Raw genomic sequence first — 19,672 nt, 5'->3', positions numbered from 1 at the left:
AGAGCTAAGCTAGGCCTGGCTCTTTACAGGGCCCACCAAGGCTATACCCAATTTGTTATACTGATGGAGTGCTACCAATGACTGTCGACATGGACCAGAACTTAACACTAGAGCCTAGGTGATTCACACTGAAATTTATTTTTCCTTCCTAAAATTCAATGTTTAATGCTGTTTCTTAATTTTAAACCACAGGGCAGGAACAATATTAATAATAACAACAATATTAATGATGATATTGGTTTAAAGGCACATGTAATAGGGGAGAAAATCCATCTTATTACACAACTATATTTGAAGCCTGGAATTTTAAAGAAGATATTATTCTAAAGGACAGGAACAAGTCCCCAACAGAATCAAGATATTCTCTCTCAGAAAAAAAAAAAAAAATCATCACTTACCCTTAAGCTTCCATGATTATCCTTACATTATGTTAAAATATATGGAAACATGTTGACAGTGCCCTGTTAGCTTTCTCTACCATTCTGTTTTTTGAGTCACAAATAGATTAAGTTCAGTTTTGAAGTAATCCTCTCAATTGATTTCCCTCTCTACATTCAGATACTCACAGTAATACCTGGGATATGATGTGTTATTCTGACCTCTTTAGTTTGGGAAGAATACTGAAATATCAGAGAAGCTACAAAGATAGGCTCAAAGAAAAAAAAAAAAGGCAGTGTTACAAAGGCTGGAAGATAAAACATATGAGGAAAGGTGGGAAGAGCTAAATTTATAAAGTCTGGCAAGGCAATGACTCCAGGGGACTAGATCACAGCCTATAAATACCTTCAAGGTAACAATATAATTGAAGGGAAAGAATTATTCATAGTCTCAGAAGATGATATGACTGGAAGCAAAATGGCCTGAAGCAATGGAAGAAAAGGTTTAGGTAATACTGTCAGGAGTAGGGCAGTGTTGAGGGGGTGGGCGATTCTTGACTATCTGAGGAATGAAACAAGAAAAGCAATGCGGAAGGAAGCATTTGAAGCATTTTGATACACACAGCCTAAAGCCCTTGAGTAAGAAACAGGAATGAAGGATGTGTTCCTCACTCATGTGCCACCTTTCATTCTTGTAGTAATTAAGAGCTCTCAGACGCGCCCCTGAAAGGTGGTCCCCTTCAGAGAAGGCTAAGTAGTCAGAGCTTTGTGTGAAGACTCTTAAGAATAATTAGGAGCATTCTGAAACACCAATATTATAAGATTATGCTTAAGATATATAAAATGTGTTACGGTATGCAAAGTATGTGTAATGACATATTTTAAGAATGACACCCACCTTTTCTCAGAGAAATCAAATAAAATTCTTTCTCAGAGAAAACAAATAAAATCTTCATTTACCATTCTGTGTTCAATATGAAGGTCCTCAAAGACCACAAATAAATTGAACCACTGAATTAAAATCATCGAATGTGCTACGCTCAATAACACATTATATATATGAAATACATATGTGAGTCCCAAATATTTCTGACTACACAAATATGTGCCCTAAGGACAGCAATGTAAAAGTCAACTTCTAGGCTCTTCTAAACTAAGTATTATAAAAGCTGTGTCTATGAAAATGTTTGAGAGCTCATTTTATGTATAAAATGCAAAAGGACGACTCTAAATTGTTAACAACGCTTCTGTGTGAGAGGAGTCATGAAGTTGAAGGTCTACAGGCAGGCATGGGGATGGAAGGAGAGGAATGGAGACACTGAATGATTTTGTATGGCAGAGAGAGGGTAGAGACAGCAGTGGCTGGAAATGGCAACTGTTCCTTGTCTCCAGTTGGCTGATACCACATAGGAACATTGGCCCAATGTAGCTAAACCTTCTGATTTTTTTTTTTTTTAAGAGAAACTGGAAATCTCAAGTTGTATATGAAATACCTGAATTTTTAAATGTATTTGTGTATAGTGTATAGTATAGTAAATGTATAGTGTCCATGGGACACTAGCTGGGTACATTCTCTAAACTCCTCAAACTGAAGAAAAAGGACACCTTGTTCTCTGAGATGAGGAACCAGGAATAGCACGTTCGAGCTAAGTGGAAGAAGTGAGCTCGTTTGTGCTGTACCGCCGAATACTGGGAAGAGAGAAGGAAGAAAATACTTCATTCCTGCCATTCATGGAGCCAGGAAGGGAGGAGGTGCTGGAGAAAATGCAATAGCTCCATTTTAGATGCCCCCAAGCAGCTGCCTTGCATATGCTCGGGAATCTAAGTGTGCTGACCTGGTTCGTGACCAATAAGGAGGTCAGAGCTGGCTCTGGCCTCACTGTCAGTCATCAGGAACAGCAGTAAGGCCCCCTGAGAAAGAATCAAATCTGCAACTACTCTAAAGACAAAGAGAACAGAACTGTGACTTTTTATGGGCACACACAGCAACTTAGCGGGAATCTCCAGAAGGTGGTGTATGAAATGCGGTGGTTAGGCTTCTAAAACCTAGCTAGTCAAGGTCTGAGTTTATAAAGTAGCCCTTGGTGGTTAGCAGTAGAGTATGAGTTCATAGACAGTGTGGTTCTATTTAGTCTTTTTTTTTTTGTTAATTTTTTAAGCACTTTTTTGTTTTTACATTTATTTATTTATTTTTCAACATTTTTTATTTATTTTTGGGACAGAGAGAGACAGAGCATGAGCGGGGGAGGGTCAGAGAGAGGGAGACACAGAATCCGAAACAGGCTCCAGGCTCTGAGCTGTCGGCACAGAGCCCGATGCGGGGCTCGAACCCACGGACTGCGAGATCATGACCTGAGCAGAAGTCGGTGGCTTAACCCACTGAGCCACCCAGGTGCACCCTATTTAGTCTTTTAAACACACACACATATACATTTTTACTACTGTGTGAAATGAACTGTTTTTGTCAATCCGGTGATCTTGGTCTGTGCAGCATAGAGATGTCACTGTGCTCACAAAGCCATCTGACCAGCTCCTGTCTGTAACACCATGTACACAGAATTTGGCCTCAAGTCTCACTAGTTTGCAATATTGGTTGTTTTCTTGGAGAGAGAGAGATGAGAGCTCAAGCTGCAGGCCTCGTTGAGAAGTCTGGTTTTCCTGCCAGGGCTGAGGTTCATACCCAGGATACTTATTTGTTAATATATTTCTTATATCAAATACTCAGTTTTAACAAAGAAGGTCTTTGTGGAAATATACAGAAAACTTCCCCATAGTGCCTTCTATGTTCTTTCACATCCATCGTATAAGGTTGGTGTTTTGGGTTTTCTTTATTAAAAATTGAGAGCTATTTATAAGGAGAGAGCTGATGGTAAGTTCCCAGTTCCAGAAGGCAGTCTGTTATGATTTTGGTGAATACCCAATTTTGGATAAAACACATTTAACTGTTGTTTGGAGAATAGTTGGTAAATATCATTCTTAGCATCTCTGCAGAGACTTAGTTCGAATAAAAGATCAAGATGTAGGAAAGAAAAAGACATGAATGGCTTTCCCTAGAGCTGACTTACTGTGTCTGCATTTCAGTCCAATGTTTGCCTGTGTTTAACGCACACACACAGCTTGAAGGAGGAAGCGCACACTCTGTGTTTTGCAGTGTTTGGGTGTGAATCAAAGCGAAACATGTGGCTCCATTCTGTTTCCTGTGGCATTCAGTTAAGTGAAGGGAAAAACCTAATTTGTACTGATACTCTCACCATGGGGGGTGATCTTGTAATTGACTGGCTTGGGGAGGCTGGAAGCTCTAGGTCAATATGCAGACATGACAATATAAGCAGGCTTGGAGAGTATACTGGAAACTGTAGTCTCACTCCCAGGGAGGGTGAGTTTTTATTTGATTTTGGCTTTTGTCCACCCCCCCCCAAGCCCCCCCCCACCCCGTTAGTAATGTTTGGATGCCTCTAGTAATTTTCTGCCTGTGAAATAGAGATGGATGTGCTGAAGGAATGCAGTACAATCACAAAACAAAACAACAGGGATGGCCACAGTCATTTCAAAGAGAAAGGAACAGAAATTGAGGGTAAAGATGTTCCTTTTTGTTTCATTTTGCTGCTGAAAACAGACTAGAGTAGTCACTAATGGGGATCACAGCAGAACCGGCTAATGACAGGGTCCTTTGCTCTTTTTCGATTATAAGAGTAAAAGAGGTTCATATGCAGCTTTGGGAAACAGAGAAGAGTACAAAGATGTAAACAAAAGTTTGGTGGGGATTCACCAGTCTGTTCATATGTCAATTAACTAAATATATTGACACTGCATTTTCAAAAAATTCTGCAGCACCCACGTTCTGACTGCCTATACTCATTAGAATGTAAGCTCCATGAAAATAGGAGTTTATATCTTCTTTACTCTCATATCCCCAGATCCTAGAACTTACCGGACATCTAGTAGCAGCTGGTTGAATAAATGCATGAATGAATTGTTTTTCACTAAAGTAGGCTGCTAATCTTTGCCTGCTTGGCTAATTTTAACTTGGCAATTATATTCCTCCCTCCTGCCTCTTTTCTAAGACCAGGTTTGTCATATTGTACTTCTATATACCCCTGTATCTATTCTCAGCTAAACCTCAGGGAGACTTTCGCCTTATTCTTAAAGGTGGCTGTCCCTTGTGGGTAGTCAAAGACCCTCAACCATTGCACATTCAGCGTTCGGGGCAACATGTCGCACCAAACTCATTTTCCTCTTTCACACTTTAGTACTGTGTTTAAGCTTTGCTGTTTAGACATGCAGTAAGACCGGCTGCGGCATTGCTGATCTAAGTAGCAAACATGAAAGCCTCTGAACCTTAGGAATTAGGCATCACGACAGGGGCAAGATGAATGGAATCTGCTCCCGCTCCAAAAAAAAAAAAAAAAAAAAAAAAAAAATGTGATTTCCAGTGTAAAGGTCTCCCTTTCAAGTTTTTACTCGATTCTGCCACTCGACATTAGAAGCTAACAGACCGGTGGATGACAGCCTGGTGCTGCTGTGAAGATACTCATACCTAGTTTTAAATTATAAATATAGAAATTAAATACTGACTACAGGGACACTAAAAGTGTTTCCATATAGTTTGAGATCATTTAGGGTTTTCAAGCAAGGATATTTGAAAACTTCTGATATGGCATTTATCACACTAAAATACGAGCATGCATTTATCTAGGAATTTCTGCTCAGATCTACTACAGTTGAAAGGATTTGTGTTAAAATTTGGGGGGGAAAGCTACTGCAAGCCTCTTCTTGTACCACATTGTATTTAAAACCTTAGATTCATTTCCAAGCCCATTTTGCACAGAGATGTTTAAGAAAGTGGTTTGGGAGTAATTGTGTGCCTTAAAGCTGTTGAGACAAAAACAAAATACTGAGAAACAATAAAATGTAACGTAAAATGGAGAGTTTCTTGGAATCCAAAAAGAAAGTGACCTAATTCCAATTATGTATTCTGCTTTAGCCAAAATGCTGTGCTCTGTCCCTTTATTTTGGTTTGCCATTCTTAACTGTGTGGATTAAAAACAAAAAAATCACAGGTCCTGTTAAATTCGCCACATCTTACTTCAATATTGAATAGGTATCCATCAAAAGCAGTATGTATGACATTAGAATCAAGCATACCACTAATTTCATTTTTTTCCTTCCCTTAACACGAGGAACAAATGGTTACTTAAGCCTCTGAGCCTTAGCTTTTTAATCTCTAAAATAGAGGTTATCTCCCCAGTTGGACAGTGGTGTGAGAACTGAATGAGCTGACGTATACAAAGTGGCTAGCACAGTGACTGGACAATGAGTAAAACAGCAAATACTGGAGTGATTCCAAAAATATGCATGCCCCCAGGCAAGAATGTGAGTTTGTAGTGATGAGAAGTCAACCGGTAGAGTTTATTTCCAAAAGGGTTTAGGAACCGGAGTACTGCAGTTTGCATTTAAGAAAGGGCTGGATAATTTTACGACCATTAGTAACATTTGTAGCTATCCAAGCCAAGATAATGATAAGGGTAACTGAGATTCTCTGCCTCACCGCACAAGGGATCAATGGGATCAGGAAGTTTGCTTTTTGGGGAACTGTAGCATGACCTTAAATCCAGACAGCCTCCCCTAAAGTGATGCTCCAAGGCGTGAAGTACAAGGTCCGAAGATGTGTACCAGATAAAAACATCATTTGAAGACCATAGCAGTTCATGAGATCCCACTGTTGGGCCATTCACATTTTGGCTCTGATCTGCTATTTGCTTCATTGCTAACTCCACTGTTGAAAACTACAACCACCTTAATATCTCTTAGGTCCTCATTTCCGGGTCTCCAACCACAGTCTCTTAGGCACCAACAGCTTTGCAGGATGGTAGGCAGACACATATTATTATGAAAACGATCTTATTTCCTTTGTAGACCTTTCAGTGGTAACAGGGCACATTCACAAGCATTCTCTCATTTGGCAGAACAGTATCTATATCTCCACCATTTCCATATGACAAATGCTGGCTGGTGGCAGATATAGGTTTAGACCGGAGTCTTCTGATTCTGTGTAAGCCATGCCCACAACAACTAGTAAAAGAAGTGCAGAATGACTAATGAGGAGACTGGAATGACACAAATTACATGTCATAATAAATGCCAATAAAGACAAGGAAGACATCCCTATAAACTGACTGCAAACAAAAGAGGTTTGACCAAAAGTTATGGAAAAAATAGCTCTACACCTATTTGTGTTTGAAAAACCTCTGTTAATCCTCTGTAACACTTCACTATTCAGGCTTTGTGTGACCCTCTAGCCTTTTCTTTTTAGCCTCCTTTTTTTTCTTCCTCCATTTTGTAAAATTATGTACATATTTCCCAAGTTAATACCCATTTATGTCCCTGTAGATCTTAGTAATCCTCGGTTTCCATTGCCATTTCAGGCTGAAAATTTTCAAGTCCCTACCTCTGCCTATTCTCTTATCAGAATTCATCACATATTTCCAATTGGAAATCTCTAGAGTGACTCTTGGATGCCTTATGTGTTGCATCACTAACGTCAAACTCTGGCCACCTTAACCTAACGTATGTGCCCTGTTTTACTGTTTCTGTTAATGAAATTTGACCTTTCCATTCTAGACATTCCTTACCTCTCTCTCTTTCCATCCAACCAGGTGGCAACACCTGTGGATTCTATCTCTGGAAGGAATGTCCTTCCGTTTCATCTCCATACCTTCCTATGACCACATCATAGAATAAGTCCTTGACCACTTAAACAATAACCTCCTACCTACTTTCCTTGAACCCACTGAAAACCATTCTTTCAACAAAGCCAAAATAATCTTTCTGAAAATTAAGCTTTAGGCATTTCATCTACTGCTCAAAGACTTTCAATGTGCTCTCATTGCTTTAAGAAGCAACCTATCAGTATGGCATTCAAGTCCTCCTCACTACGGACCTAAAGTACCTAGAAAGAAAAAAAAACCCTAAAATTATAATTGTCATTAATTTGGCATCTACTGTGAACCAGTTACTCATTAAGCATTTTCATGTATGTTATTATAAATTTTCACACAGACTTGCAAGATGGCATCACTGTTAACTCCATTTTAGAGAGCAGACAAATAATTCCTCCAAAGCCAGAGCTGGCTGGAGGCAGAGCCAGATCTTGAATTACACACCACTGGCCTCTAAGACATGTGCTCTTTCTGCTATCGCATACCGTCTGCCTTTTCCATCAAGACGTTTATTCTGGTCAAACTGAACACATCATAAATTTGGGAACAAAGTCTGTGTTTCCTTCCTTTGAGGTAATACTCATGCTGGTATCTTCATCTAGCATGTTCCTTTTTTGGATTCCATTAGTCAAAATCTGACCCACCTTGTCTGTGTTCATTTCTTAATCTCTACAAACTGTAAGAGTCTTGCCTTCCTTGGAATCTACATGAGGCCATCTAAAAACCATTGCACGTATAATTTTTACTTCCCTCCTTGATATTAAATTTCTTTACATCTCCAACAATCCCACATAAATTGCTGTTCCACAAATACGTGTTGAATTAAAATTATCATCACTATACTTTCTACTCTGAAACTTTCATTAGGAGTGGCATAGTAATTAAGAATCAGAACTGGATTTGAATGACTGCTCAGTGCTATCTTGGGAAATTTCTTTAGCTTCATTAAGCATCAGTTGCTTCATTCTTAAAGTGAAGATATTAATAGTGACTACCTCACTGAGTTGTTGTGAGTTCATAATAAGAACATGTAAACAGAATTCTTACGCAGTGTCTGGTACCTGGTATTTTGTCAATCGATATTAGTGGTGTAAGTGACAATAAATGGTAGTAACATAAGATGATTTACGGATGGTCCTAAGTCTGTGTCAGAAACAATCATCTATGTCATTAAATTACCTGTCATTTTGTAGAAAACGGAGTAGAAAAATAAACCAAATTAAAAGAGGTTAACTAAGGGGTCAAGAATAGAAAAAGAGACTTAATTGCCAATCATCTCCTGTCATTCTGAGTATGAAATGACTTCAGGATGAAGGTTAGCTTGATCGATCTACAGGCCTTATCTAAATGTCTTTAAGTGATTCTAGGCTCCCAAGGTGTCATCTCACGCTGGGAAACGACAGGTCTGGCTGTCAGAACTATCTTTGAGGATAATACAGTTATACAGTTCCCTCTGCCATCTATCAGGGGCACACTAACAAGTTGAAACAGTAGCAGTGACAGCGTCAGGATCTAAGCACATGATGCTATGGAGTGGGTGGCTAATGAATTCCTCCATTAATACGCTGGGCTTCCATGCCTCCTGAATGCAGCCAGGGAGCTAAAACGTATCATCTATAGCTTCAGGGAGTCCACGAGTTATTTCTTGCCCTGTTGCAGTGAACAATACCCCAGGAGTAATGACTAGGAACAGTGTAAGTGGTGGGACAATGAGATAACTCATCCAGCCCACAGTGTTAAGGTAGGCCTGCCATTAAGTCATATGAGCCCCAGTGCTCCCTTTACAGTACCCACCATTTGCCTTGCTTGCTGCACTTCAAATCCACATGTCTAAAAAGACTCTGCTATTCAGAACCTGCTCGGCTATTTGATACCTGCAGTAATCTAGGATATATGCCACAAGGGCTGGCTTTAAATCAGTAGCATCCTGACTTCTCCTTAGAATTTCATATTATTTAAGCTGCAATCTCAGAAACCTGATTAAAGTCTGTTTGTTATTTACGTAAATACATATATATATATATATATATATACACATATATATACATACATACATATATATATATATATATTGTTTTCCCTGACTTAAGAAAAACTTAACTGCTGAAAAAGTACCAACGATATTAAAGGCTATCCATAACTGAAAGCTCCATATATACCAAGAGCTTTGGAGCAGTGTTATATACATCACCCCATAAGGTGTAGGAAATCTAATTTCTCATATTTTAATTACTGGGGTGTTTCAAGTCTATTAGTTCTATGTGACCCCATGTTGATTACAGTATCCCTAAAACGTATCGCTATGCCTGGCACATTAAAAAAAACAATTTAAATATACTAGTTGAAATTTATGAGCCAATCTCTCCGAATCCTAATTTTTCTAACTTCCATTATACAAGTATTGAAGATTCTGAAACACGACTGTTACCAGTTAGCAAAAGAGTCACTGATGTAAGTGATAAATGGGAAAGACAGGGCCATTTGGTCTCTGCTTACTCATAATTGTTTACCAGTCATAACATATTTTCTACACATTTGTCAACTCGATTTTTATGACTGCGTTATTATACATCTTATCTGTACACTAAATTTATCATGCACTTTTCTTACTATTTTGAGGAATCAAAGTCTATGAAATGCTTTTACTTGTACCTGTGCTTTTATGTTCCTACTTTACTTGGCGGCAGCTGCTACTCATCCCCACTCAATCTGGCTGTACCCACATTAGGACGCTGGTTCCAGCAGTGACTCTCTCTGGCCTCTGTGAATTCCCAACTGTCAGGCCGGGCTGTCTGTTTATGTGGTCACCTGGAGCCCATGGCGGGTCTCAAACCTCTTTCATGCTATCCCTGACTAGGAAGGTTTTGCTCTCCTGATGCTCCTTCTCCCTTTGGCTCATACAACTGAAGAAGGACCTTCAGGGCAAGGTGAATTACAGGTTTACTGGTGAGGGGAGAGCCCTTTGGAACATTATACTGAAGGGCAGCAGAAGCATAATGCATCACCTTGTGTCACTGTATAGAGACATAACAGCTTACAAGGACATGCCAAAGAAGCCCCAGGTCATATCCTATTGATCTAACCAGGTCTCTCTCAGAGGGAACTGGGTTCTTTACCCTGTCTTAACAGGACACTCCAAAAGTCTCAATCAGGAATCTGATTAATTAAAAAAAAAATCACTTTTGATCAGATAAAATAGGAATTTGTTTGCAGAAACAGTCTTGGCAGACTTTTAAAAATACTTAAAATGACACTCTACTTTTAATTTTAAAACATTCTTCCTTGGGGCTCCTGGGTAACTCGGTCAGTTGAGTGTCTGACTCTTGGTTTCAGCTCAGATCATGATCTCATGATTAGTGAGTTTGAGCCCCATGTCAGGCTCTGTGCTGGCAGCATGAAGCCTGCTCAGGATTCTCTTTCTCCCTCTCTTTCTGCCCCTGCCCCACTGATGCTGTCTCTGTCTCTCTCAGAATAAATAAATACACTTAAAAAAAATTCTTCCTTTCACTATTTTTTTTTCCTCTGTTGAAGTTATTACCTTCCAGATATTTCATGAAGAAAATCATCATCCTACATTTGTGCAGTTTTTGGCCGGTAACAAACAACTTCTAAATACTGGATTCCACTTGAATCTCGGAAAAACCCGGTAGTATGGTATGTTTTTGTGCCCATTTAAAGGAAGAGGAAGGTGGAGCCCAGGGCAATGATGAGTTGTTCAAAGCCAAAGAGCTCCTTGGATGATGACAGAAATGAGACTCAAATCCGTGTCTTTTGATTTCAGATTAAGTACATTTTTCCACTATGGCATGCTGCCCTTCAAAACTGTGCAGTCAAAGTAAACAGATTTAGATAGAAATACCTCGGAAATAAGAGAGATTGGAGAAAACACACCCCAGCTCCCATGCAGGGCACTGCATCTGGTCCAGCTTGCGTAAGTGCTCACTTCATCAAATCCCTACTTCCACTGCCTTCTCCCACCTTCTTCTCCAACTCAGCCGGGATGGAACGGCTAAGCTGGAAGCTGCAGAGAGGATCCCCAGCAGGCCCTCTCCACAGAAGTGGCTAATGATCTGGAAAAGCTCCTAAGCCCGGAAAACCCAAAGAGGCTTTTTTCACTAAGAACAAATAGCAATGAAAGGGAATACAGAGCCAACCTGCAGTGCATAGCACTCTGTGGGAAACAAAATTGCATCTGTTGGACACCTTTGTTGTTTTCTTGTTCTTTCCCTCTCTACTTGCCTTACCAGTCTCAAAAATGCCAATGCTCCTCTGTGCTCCTCTGCGGATCCCCCCAAACACAATTCCTAAGTCAAATCCAGTTCTGCTACTAGCCAAATCCAGACACGAGTCTAAGGTAACAGCCACCTAGCCTCTCTGAAGACTAACTCAGCAGATGTTGATGGTTCACTGTAAATATCTCACACAGAGACAGCCAAATGAAGCATCCAGGCCAGCAATTTATAGATGCAATAGATGTGAGGAACAGGCCGTTTATCATAATTCAGCTTGGCTCCCATTTATTCTCCAGGAGTCTTTCCAAATGCTATAAATTATAGAAAAACAATACTATACATATCGAACTTAATATTCTATTTCCCCAAACATGACACTGAGAGAATACTATGAGCCTTTCATTTGTGGAGTGAGGAAAGCAGTTTTTGTAAGGGGAACACTTTGCCATCATGCAAAGGGGGTAAGTCAGGACAGCAGCCCTTTGTCTTTTCCTACCCCATTTTATCTAGGTATCTGCATTATAAGTCAGGAGAGAAACAGTTGGAGAAGGTTATAGATTCTTGTCAAACAAAACAGATGTCCTGACACATAAATTTTCACTCTTACTGAAAGGTTCATAATTAAAAAATGAATCCAAAGGATTTACTGTAAATTACATGCAGGGAGAAAGAAGTTAATAGCATATCTTTTTTACGCCCTGTATTAACTACATAAAGAGAAGCTAATTGTTGCCCAGTTTTGCCCGACCTTCTGTTTTGTAGGTGGTGAAAGGAGTTTGTCAAGAATTTCATAAGAGACTAACAAGCACATCATGGTAATCCTTTCCCTGGTCCTATTCAATTTTATAGGCAGATGTCACCTCCAAGTGACAGCAGCTTCTCTCCAAGTATCAAGTGGATTAATTCCTCAACAATACACTTCAATGCAGGAAACATATCCAAAGTAATATTTCTTTACAAACCCCTCTGCCCTAAGACACCCTCCCTCCACAAAATTTCATTTCATGCATACGCACTTCAGCAAAGATCTTTTTGCCTTCGTCAAACACACTTCACCTGTGATTCCATTAATATTATGATTAATAATTGATTCAGAAAATAGTGCATCCTAGGAGTGTGAACCAAAAATGAAGAAATGGAAGCTAGTTTGAAGCAAACCATCTCTAAATTATTTTGATCTCTTGGACTTCTCTGATTTTTTTTTTTTTTAATGATCTAATTCTTGTCTTATTCAACACTTATCATCAAGGCCTATTTAACCATCATGAGCACCCGGGGTGAGTGCGAGGACTTCAGGTTTAAAAGAAACCAGCAAAAGAAAGAAGAGCCTCTGCTCCTTTGGCCAGAAGAACAGACAATCTGAGCAAACTGTGAAATAGGAAAAATTGTACCTATAGCACCTCCCCACCTCTGTCTTGGTGTCCCTTTCTTTACATCGGTTCTTTACCCTAGGGCACCGCTGCTTTCATTCTGCCCGGGATTTCTCTCACCATCTGCTCCAATGTTGTATGTCCCCAAATTAGTCATGTTACTTTCTCCTCCTTTCTCCGTAGCCCTCGAAAAAAACTCAAATTCTGTTAGAGCGGCTGACCATGGCCCAGTGTGAGAAGGATCATAATAAGACTAATGACTTAAACGAATCAGGAAATGATTCAAGAGCCTCCCGTGGAAAAGGAGTTTAAGAAGATTCCAATTTTCCTAAAGATTTTTTAATGTGTGAGCCTTTCAGGACAACAAAGGAAGAGAAATGGGAAAGTTTGGGAACAGGATAGCAGGTAGCCTAGAGCGAATGTAATACAGGCAGCATGCATCTGTCCACAAGTCTCATTTCAATGCAGGCGATAGATGCGCCTAGTGGAAGCTGGAACTCCTACCTGCTGGATTTACCTGCTGATCTCACAAATCCTTCCACTGGAAAGCCTGAAGTGAGGAAGTGAGAGGCCCTCAGAGCTGGCAGACAACATGAAATCTGCTTGCCCATTCCTGCTCTGGGGACTCCACACCGCCCACAGTGGAAGAATGAGGCTTTACACACATGTAACCCCCTGCTAGGAACACATCTCTAGGCAGATGGGTCCACTTCTCCAGGCCCAGTGCCTCCTTACTCCCCCTGCCCCTGGGATATGCCCTGCTTCCCTCTCTTGGTTGTGTCTGCCATCACTTTTTCTTTCTTTTTTTTTTTTCCTCTGGTGGGTTTCTCTTCTCCCAGGCAAACTGCAAGTGGGAATGGAATCTTTGGCCTCCTCCCCAACTCTTCCCACTTTCCTTAATGGTCCTTAAATTATTTTCTTTAGTACAAGGAAACAACCTATATCCATTAAATAAATCCACATTTTACAGACTGTAAAAGTCCAATAAAAGTATCTCAGTAAGTATTTATGGAATTGTATTCCTGATGCATCTATGTAAATGTCCAAAAGAAGAAGCAGGGTTTGTAATCAAGTCTTTTGATCTTCCATTTGTATTCCTTAACTGCTGAGTGTGGTGAGGAACCGTCCCTTTGCTGTCCCCACTCTGACCTCAGGTTTTGTAAGAGGTTCTGGACATCTCTATGAAGAAGTTTGCAGCCTAGAGCAGGGGTCACCAAAGTACAGCCTGCAGCCTGCCTTTAAAATGAATTTTTATTGGAATACACACAGTTTTTATCTCTGGTAAACACCAGAGAATTAAAAAAAGTTTCCAATTATCAGACCAATTAAGTGATGTCATTTTCAAGAGGGCCATGACCATGTCAGGTCCATTCCAGAACGATGTGGTTTTTCTACTTTGTATGGTCTGTCTTTCTTTTCTCTAAGAAGGTCAGATGATGTCAATCTGATGAAGGGAAATCTTTTGGGATTTTCCAGAATGTTTAAGCAATGATAGCATCACTGGAAAAGGTCCACAGTACCCAAGGGGGCTTATGCATTTTAAAGTAAAATTTCTTGTATTTTTGCTGTTAAAAATGTTAAAACAGAATGCTATGGTTCCTCCTAGAAATTCCTAGGATCCTCATACCCCTTTTGTAAAAACAAAACTTTTAAGTAAACTCTCAGAACATAACAAACATTTCTCTTAAACGTAGAGATGCTCTACAAAACACAAATGGGGAGAAATGGATAAACTGGTAGCACAGTATCTGACTCAAAAAGATGCTCGTGGCTGTGCCAAATCATATTTTTCTTAGTAAGTCACACTGAACAAAAAAAGAAGATAAATCACCATGAAAATGCAAGTGAGCTGGTAATAATAGCCTAGTTATAGCGGCCATGAAATAATCATTAAGTTATATGCAGCATAAATCTCACAGAATTTTGTAAATTATGGTGGTTTTTAGAGGCCAAATAGAGATAAACCGTACAAACTATGGCTGCTTTTCTCTGTGCTCCTTGGCATGGCTTTTTAAAATGCTTAAGCTTATGCTCACAGTACCATATGGTTCTCAAAGCATCTGAGAAGGCATAAAGGTTCACAACTCTGTTAAGACCCCTCTTCCACATTTTGAAGGTGATCATTCCTCACCAGTCCTTCCCTGTACTCCTATGCGGAGTCTTGTCTGGCTCTGGCTCACACTCAGGCCAGACAAGTTTCCAGCTCAAGCCTTAGACTTCAAGCTGCTCCTGTTTCCAAGGCATGTTGGAAGGGCAGGTGTTGGAGATGGGCAGTGCTTGCAGGGCTGAACTGGCTGCTGGTGCTTCCAGCCAGCCACCTCCACTCCAGAGACGGGCAATAAAATCCCACTCTGTGCCTTCCTCAGTAGACCGGCACATTAGCAAAACGCAGATTCAAAGATTCCCAGTAAATGTTCCTTTTCCTCCTTTTTGGAGGTTGGTGGTAATCCCCAGTTGATCTTTCCTCTTAACTGCTTTTTCCCCCCTGCTATTTAAACTGAATTCTTATTGCTCCAAATTAAATCCATTCTTTCTGGCCTTGTCATTGCTAACTAATGAGAACAATTCCTCTCTTTGCTCCTGGTAGCTGCACTTTGGGTACTTATGGATGAGAATCATATCCTTCTTTAGCCTACTTTCTTAACTGCAGACTGCACAGGTGATAAAATGGGTTAATTGTTGCTATAAAAATATTTTCTATCCTCATAACGAGGTAATTTTTTCCTCCAAATCATTTTAATTTCTTAGAATTGCACTGTGTTCTTAACGATGTGCAGTGACTGAGGCTGCGGTCCTATTGGGCCTATATATACAAGCAAAATGTTGGATATACAGTATGCATGAATATAACAATTCTTGGTTATTGCACTGTTTCATTTTGCCCCTTCCACTCTGCCCTCAGTTTTATCACTCTTTGCTCTTTGTATCTCCCCAAGGAAGTTTTCAGCCCAGGGCAGCGGTCACCAAAGTATATAGCCTGTAGCCCGCTAATACAAAATAAATTTTTATTGGAATGTGGTCACCTGCATTTAAAAAAAAAAAACAAAACATGTTATTTATGACTGCTTTCACATTACTGTGGCACTTCCCAGGAGCTCTGACAGAGACCCTATCTCCTGCAAAGCCCAAAATACTTGCTATCTAGCCTTTTACAGAAAAATTTTGCTGACCCTCCAGCAAACATTGGGGCAGGCTTTGCTAGTTGCACCGGGTTAAGGCAAAGTACCAGGTAAATCTCTTATGTACTCCGAAGCAGTCTGCTAAATATTTCATGACAGACCAAACCACACAGCTGGCAAGCGAGTCTAGACTGAAGGAGTTTTTCATTTTTTATCCCTGAAGTACCCTACGAGCATCAAGGTTCACGTCTAAAGGGAAGAATGAGGCTTGACACGTGGACTAATGCTTGGATATGGCTCCAACACATGTAGGCAATTTTTATAAATGTGTCTCTCTTCCAAGTCTATCTAGGATGTTCTGCTGCATTCTGGTGCACCAACTCACACCACCAGGAGGACAAGGAAATCCAGGCCAAGGCCCAGTACTCACTATGTGAAGCTGGAGGAAGTCACCGAGACCCGGAGCGCTGTCGATGCGCACCAAGATGCCATCCTTCACAGTGGTGCTGAAGCCCACGGCAAGGCGGTCAGAGCGGGTGCTGGGCCTATCATTGGCCGGCCAGGTGTAGAGGATGAGGCCTCCGCTTTTCCCAAAGATGTACGTAGCGCCAGCTGCGAAAGCAAGGAGAGAGGGAGCCATCAGTGCACTGTACTGTGCATTGCCAGCTCTAGGCACACTGTTGAGACCCTGCACAGACAGCTGCGGAGAGGAAATGGGCCCCCGCATGTCCCTGTTTGGTTACGGAGAGGGATGGAATCCAAAGTCTGGGAAGGCGGCTGTCACCCTAAATTAAAGATGTAGGCAAAATGAATTAATAACAAAGCAGATGTTAGCGAGAGGCATCCCTAACATCTTCAGTTCCTGCTGTATCTCGGCAGAAGGCAAATAACACGCTGTGTCTGAGAGCTTTGGTATCTTGGGACAAACAACCTTCCCATTCTCCTCAACAGCAGAATTAATTTTCCGTCTCGGCTAGGACAAGCAGGGGAGAGGAAACTAGTTCCCCTTCTTTCAGCTGGAACATGCTGGTCAGTGGAGCCAGGGGCGGTCCCAGAAATGTTTCACAAGACTGAAGGGAGTGTGCAAGCCTAAAGCCGCTATCCCTTTCACACCTGGATCGTCTACCACCCTCACAGAAAAGAGCTGCAGTCTGAGGAAACCAAGTTCTGTGACTAAAAGCATTTGCCTATTTCACTATTATGTGGTTATAAAAAACGTGATAAAAATTAATTCCAGAGGCGTTTTACAAATTAACTTAATTTTTCCCCTAGTGGTGGTGTTTATCTGGTATTATATAACAGCTTCTGTCTCTTTTGCAAACTAAATTTCAAAAAAGAAATATAGAAGACATGGAAGAAAAAATCTCAGGGTGATGAATTTGGAACATAAGTGGTATTGTCACTTACGAACAGTGGTTTTGTCAGTGTTCTTAGTACTTACTGTGCTGTCACTCTTATTATTTACAAAGTCAGGGATTAGAAAGAATATATTAATTTAAAAGTACATAGAGGGGTGCTGGGGTGGCTCGGTTGGTTGAGTCTCTGACTCTTTATTTCAGCTCAGGTCATGATCCCAGGGCCCCACATCATGCATCAGGCTCTGCGCTGAGCGTGGTGCCTGCTTAACATTCTCTGTTTCTCTCCCTCTGCCCCTGCCCCACTTGTGCGCACACTCTCTCAAAACAAACAAACAAACAAAAAATGCAAAGAAAACAAAATACAAAACTAAAAAAAAAAAAACAAAACAACATAGAAAACAGGAAGAGAAATAAAATATTAGCATCTTATAAATTTTTAAAGTCTATTTCTAAAAACAAGTTTTTAAATACAAATTTGGGGAAAAGCATGTAGATTTGGTAGCCAGAACGGACTACATCATTGTAGCTTCTATGGCTATATGTACTTTACCCATAGTGAGTACTTCCATATGTTACTCATCTCAAAGTTCAAAGAACATTTGGCAGCAGATTTTCTTGTGTGTTCCCACTGAACATGGTTCAATCTCCAAAACTATTTAAAAAATGTTTTTAACGTTTATTCATTTTTGAAAGACAGAGAGAGACAGAGTGTGAGTCGTGGAGGGGTAGAGAAAGGGAGACACAGAATCCGAGCCAGGCTCCAGGATCTGAGCTGTCAGCAAAGAGCCTGACATGGGACTCAAACTCATGGACTGTGAGATCATGACCTAAGCCAAAGTTGGACACTCAACTGACTCAGCCACCCAGGTGCCCCTGAAACTATTTTAAAGCAGCATTAGAAAAGCATGCAGATTTCTTCAGCTTTACTAAAAGTCTCAAGCACTGGTCCACATTTAGTTTACAGGGAATACTGGATTGAATTATGCTCTCTGAAGAAAAAAAATGAGTTATGCAGCTTATTTATAAATAATAAAGTCAACTGCTATGAGGCTAGAATTAAGAGTATATGTCACATCTCATGCTTATTTTAAGCACTAAGCCATATTATATTCTGAGGCATATAGAATCTAATTTGTCATTTTTGAAAGGTCACTATTCTAGTGACCAGCATGCTCAGTTTGTGTATTACATGTAGCATGACATTATCTTCCTTTTATGAATTTCCCAATCCTTAGGGGATGGTGTCTGAAAAGACCTCCACAGTCAATCTGGAGAATTTGGGATTGTGGTATGTAAAGTTTACAATTAATTCTGTATGCAAAACTGTTTGCTCTTCACTATCCACAGGTACCCTCAACGCTTCTTAAAATTAGAAATGTGGATATAATAATTTACCCTTGATATCTATCCATCTGTGAAGAATTCAAATAATTCCCTTTTCTGTAGATGCTTACAAATGTCATCGCCACTCTCTCTATTCTTTATTTGGAAAAGTGAAGGTTACTCAGTGATCAACGTATAGAATCACCAAGAATGCAAATCAGCCTGTGACATTTTGTGGCAACTTATAAAACCTTACCCTATTCTATCCTAAATACGTAGTGGATTCTGCCTCAGAGATAAATCTATACTCCCATACTCTATCAGAAAATAATTTTACCAGTACAAAAAGAACAAGTCCAAAGTTGATAATAGCAACACATATGCCTGGTGCTTTGAGAAAAACTTTTCAAATTCATTAGCCAAATCTTTGCAATAATTCTCTGGGATATCTCATTTGTTAACAATGTTTAGAAACAAGAGACCCAAGCATCTGACTTAAAAAAGTGGTACCTCTTTAGGTCTCCAGCTTCACCCTCCTGCCTCCAAAAGCCTGTCTTCACTAAATACCAATCCTAGCTTAATAAAACTATCCAATAAATTATATCAGTGATGCAAAATTGACTGTTCTTTATCCTTTTCACATAAGACTAAAGTGGAATGAAAACAAAGCCATATCCTCCCAAACCTGGCATATTTTCAGAAGTTAGTTGGCCTTCTAACCATATAAATATGTTTACAAACTTTCTGCTTATACTTTTTTATCCATTGACTGTTCAGTAATTCTCAATGTAAAGAGAAAGTCCATTTTAAATGATAAATATATGACTTCTATATAGTGGTTTGGAGGCCACCATGGCTTTAATTTTTAAACAAAGAACGAAACCTCATTATGACAATATCAGGGTAGGTACAAAATCTGTCTTAAAAATTATTTTTACTGCTTTTATTGTTCTGAATTTGGAATGTCACTATGATAGATAATTCTAACTTTGTAGGTGAAAAAGGCAAAAAAGTACAAAGTCTTTAGCATATGGCTTATTCTGCTATATGGAAATAAATCTTAAAATATGTATTCTTGGTACTAAATTTCTTACTAAGGGTAAATAAAGACCCTGAATGCTCCCATAGTTTAATGTTGGCTTTAAAGAAAGTGAATTAATACTTACAACTTTCT

General features: G+C 39.9%; 1 protein-coding gene across 41 annotated transcripts in view; it reads right to left on the bottom strand.

The window, feature by feature from the left end:
- NRXN3 (neurexin 3) overlaps positions 1 to 19,672 on the bottom strand; it is a 1,583,151-nt gene that overhangs the window by 346,492 nt on the left and 1,216,987 nt on the right. For all 41 annotated transcript variants that reach the window (XR_005791087.1, XR_005791088.1, XR_005791089.1 and 38 more), the window contains one exon: positions 16,248 to 16,429. Coding sequence is in view for 38 of the 41 variants with exons in the window: in XM_040477865.1 (XP_040333799.1) it covers positions 16,248 to 16,429 (182 nt within the window). In the remaining 3 variants the exon portion in view is untranslated. The remainder of the gene's footprint in view (positions 1 to 16,247; positions 16,430 to 19,672) is intronic.

This window comes from Herpailurus yagouaroundi, unplaced genomic scaffold (genome assembly GCF_014898765.1).
Source record: "Herpailurus yagouaroundi ecotype Mexico unplaced genomic scaffold, PumYag 141, whole genome shotgun sequence".
Taxonomy (NCBI): Eukaryota; Metazoa; Chordata; class Mammalia; order Carnivora; family Felidae; genus Herpailurus; species Herpailurus yagouaroundi.
The sequence above is the reverse complement of the archived record's forward strand: the minus strand, read 5'-3'. Positions and strand labels throughout refer to the sequence as shown.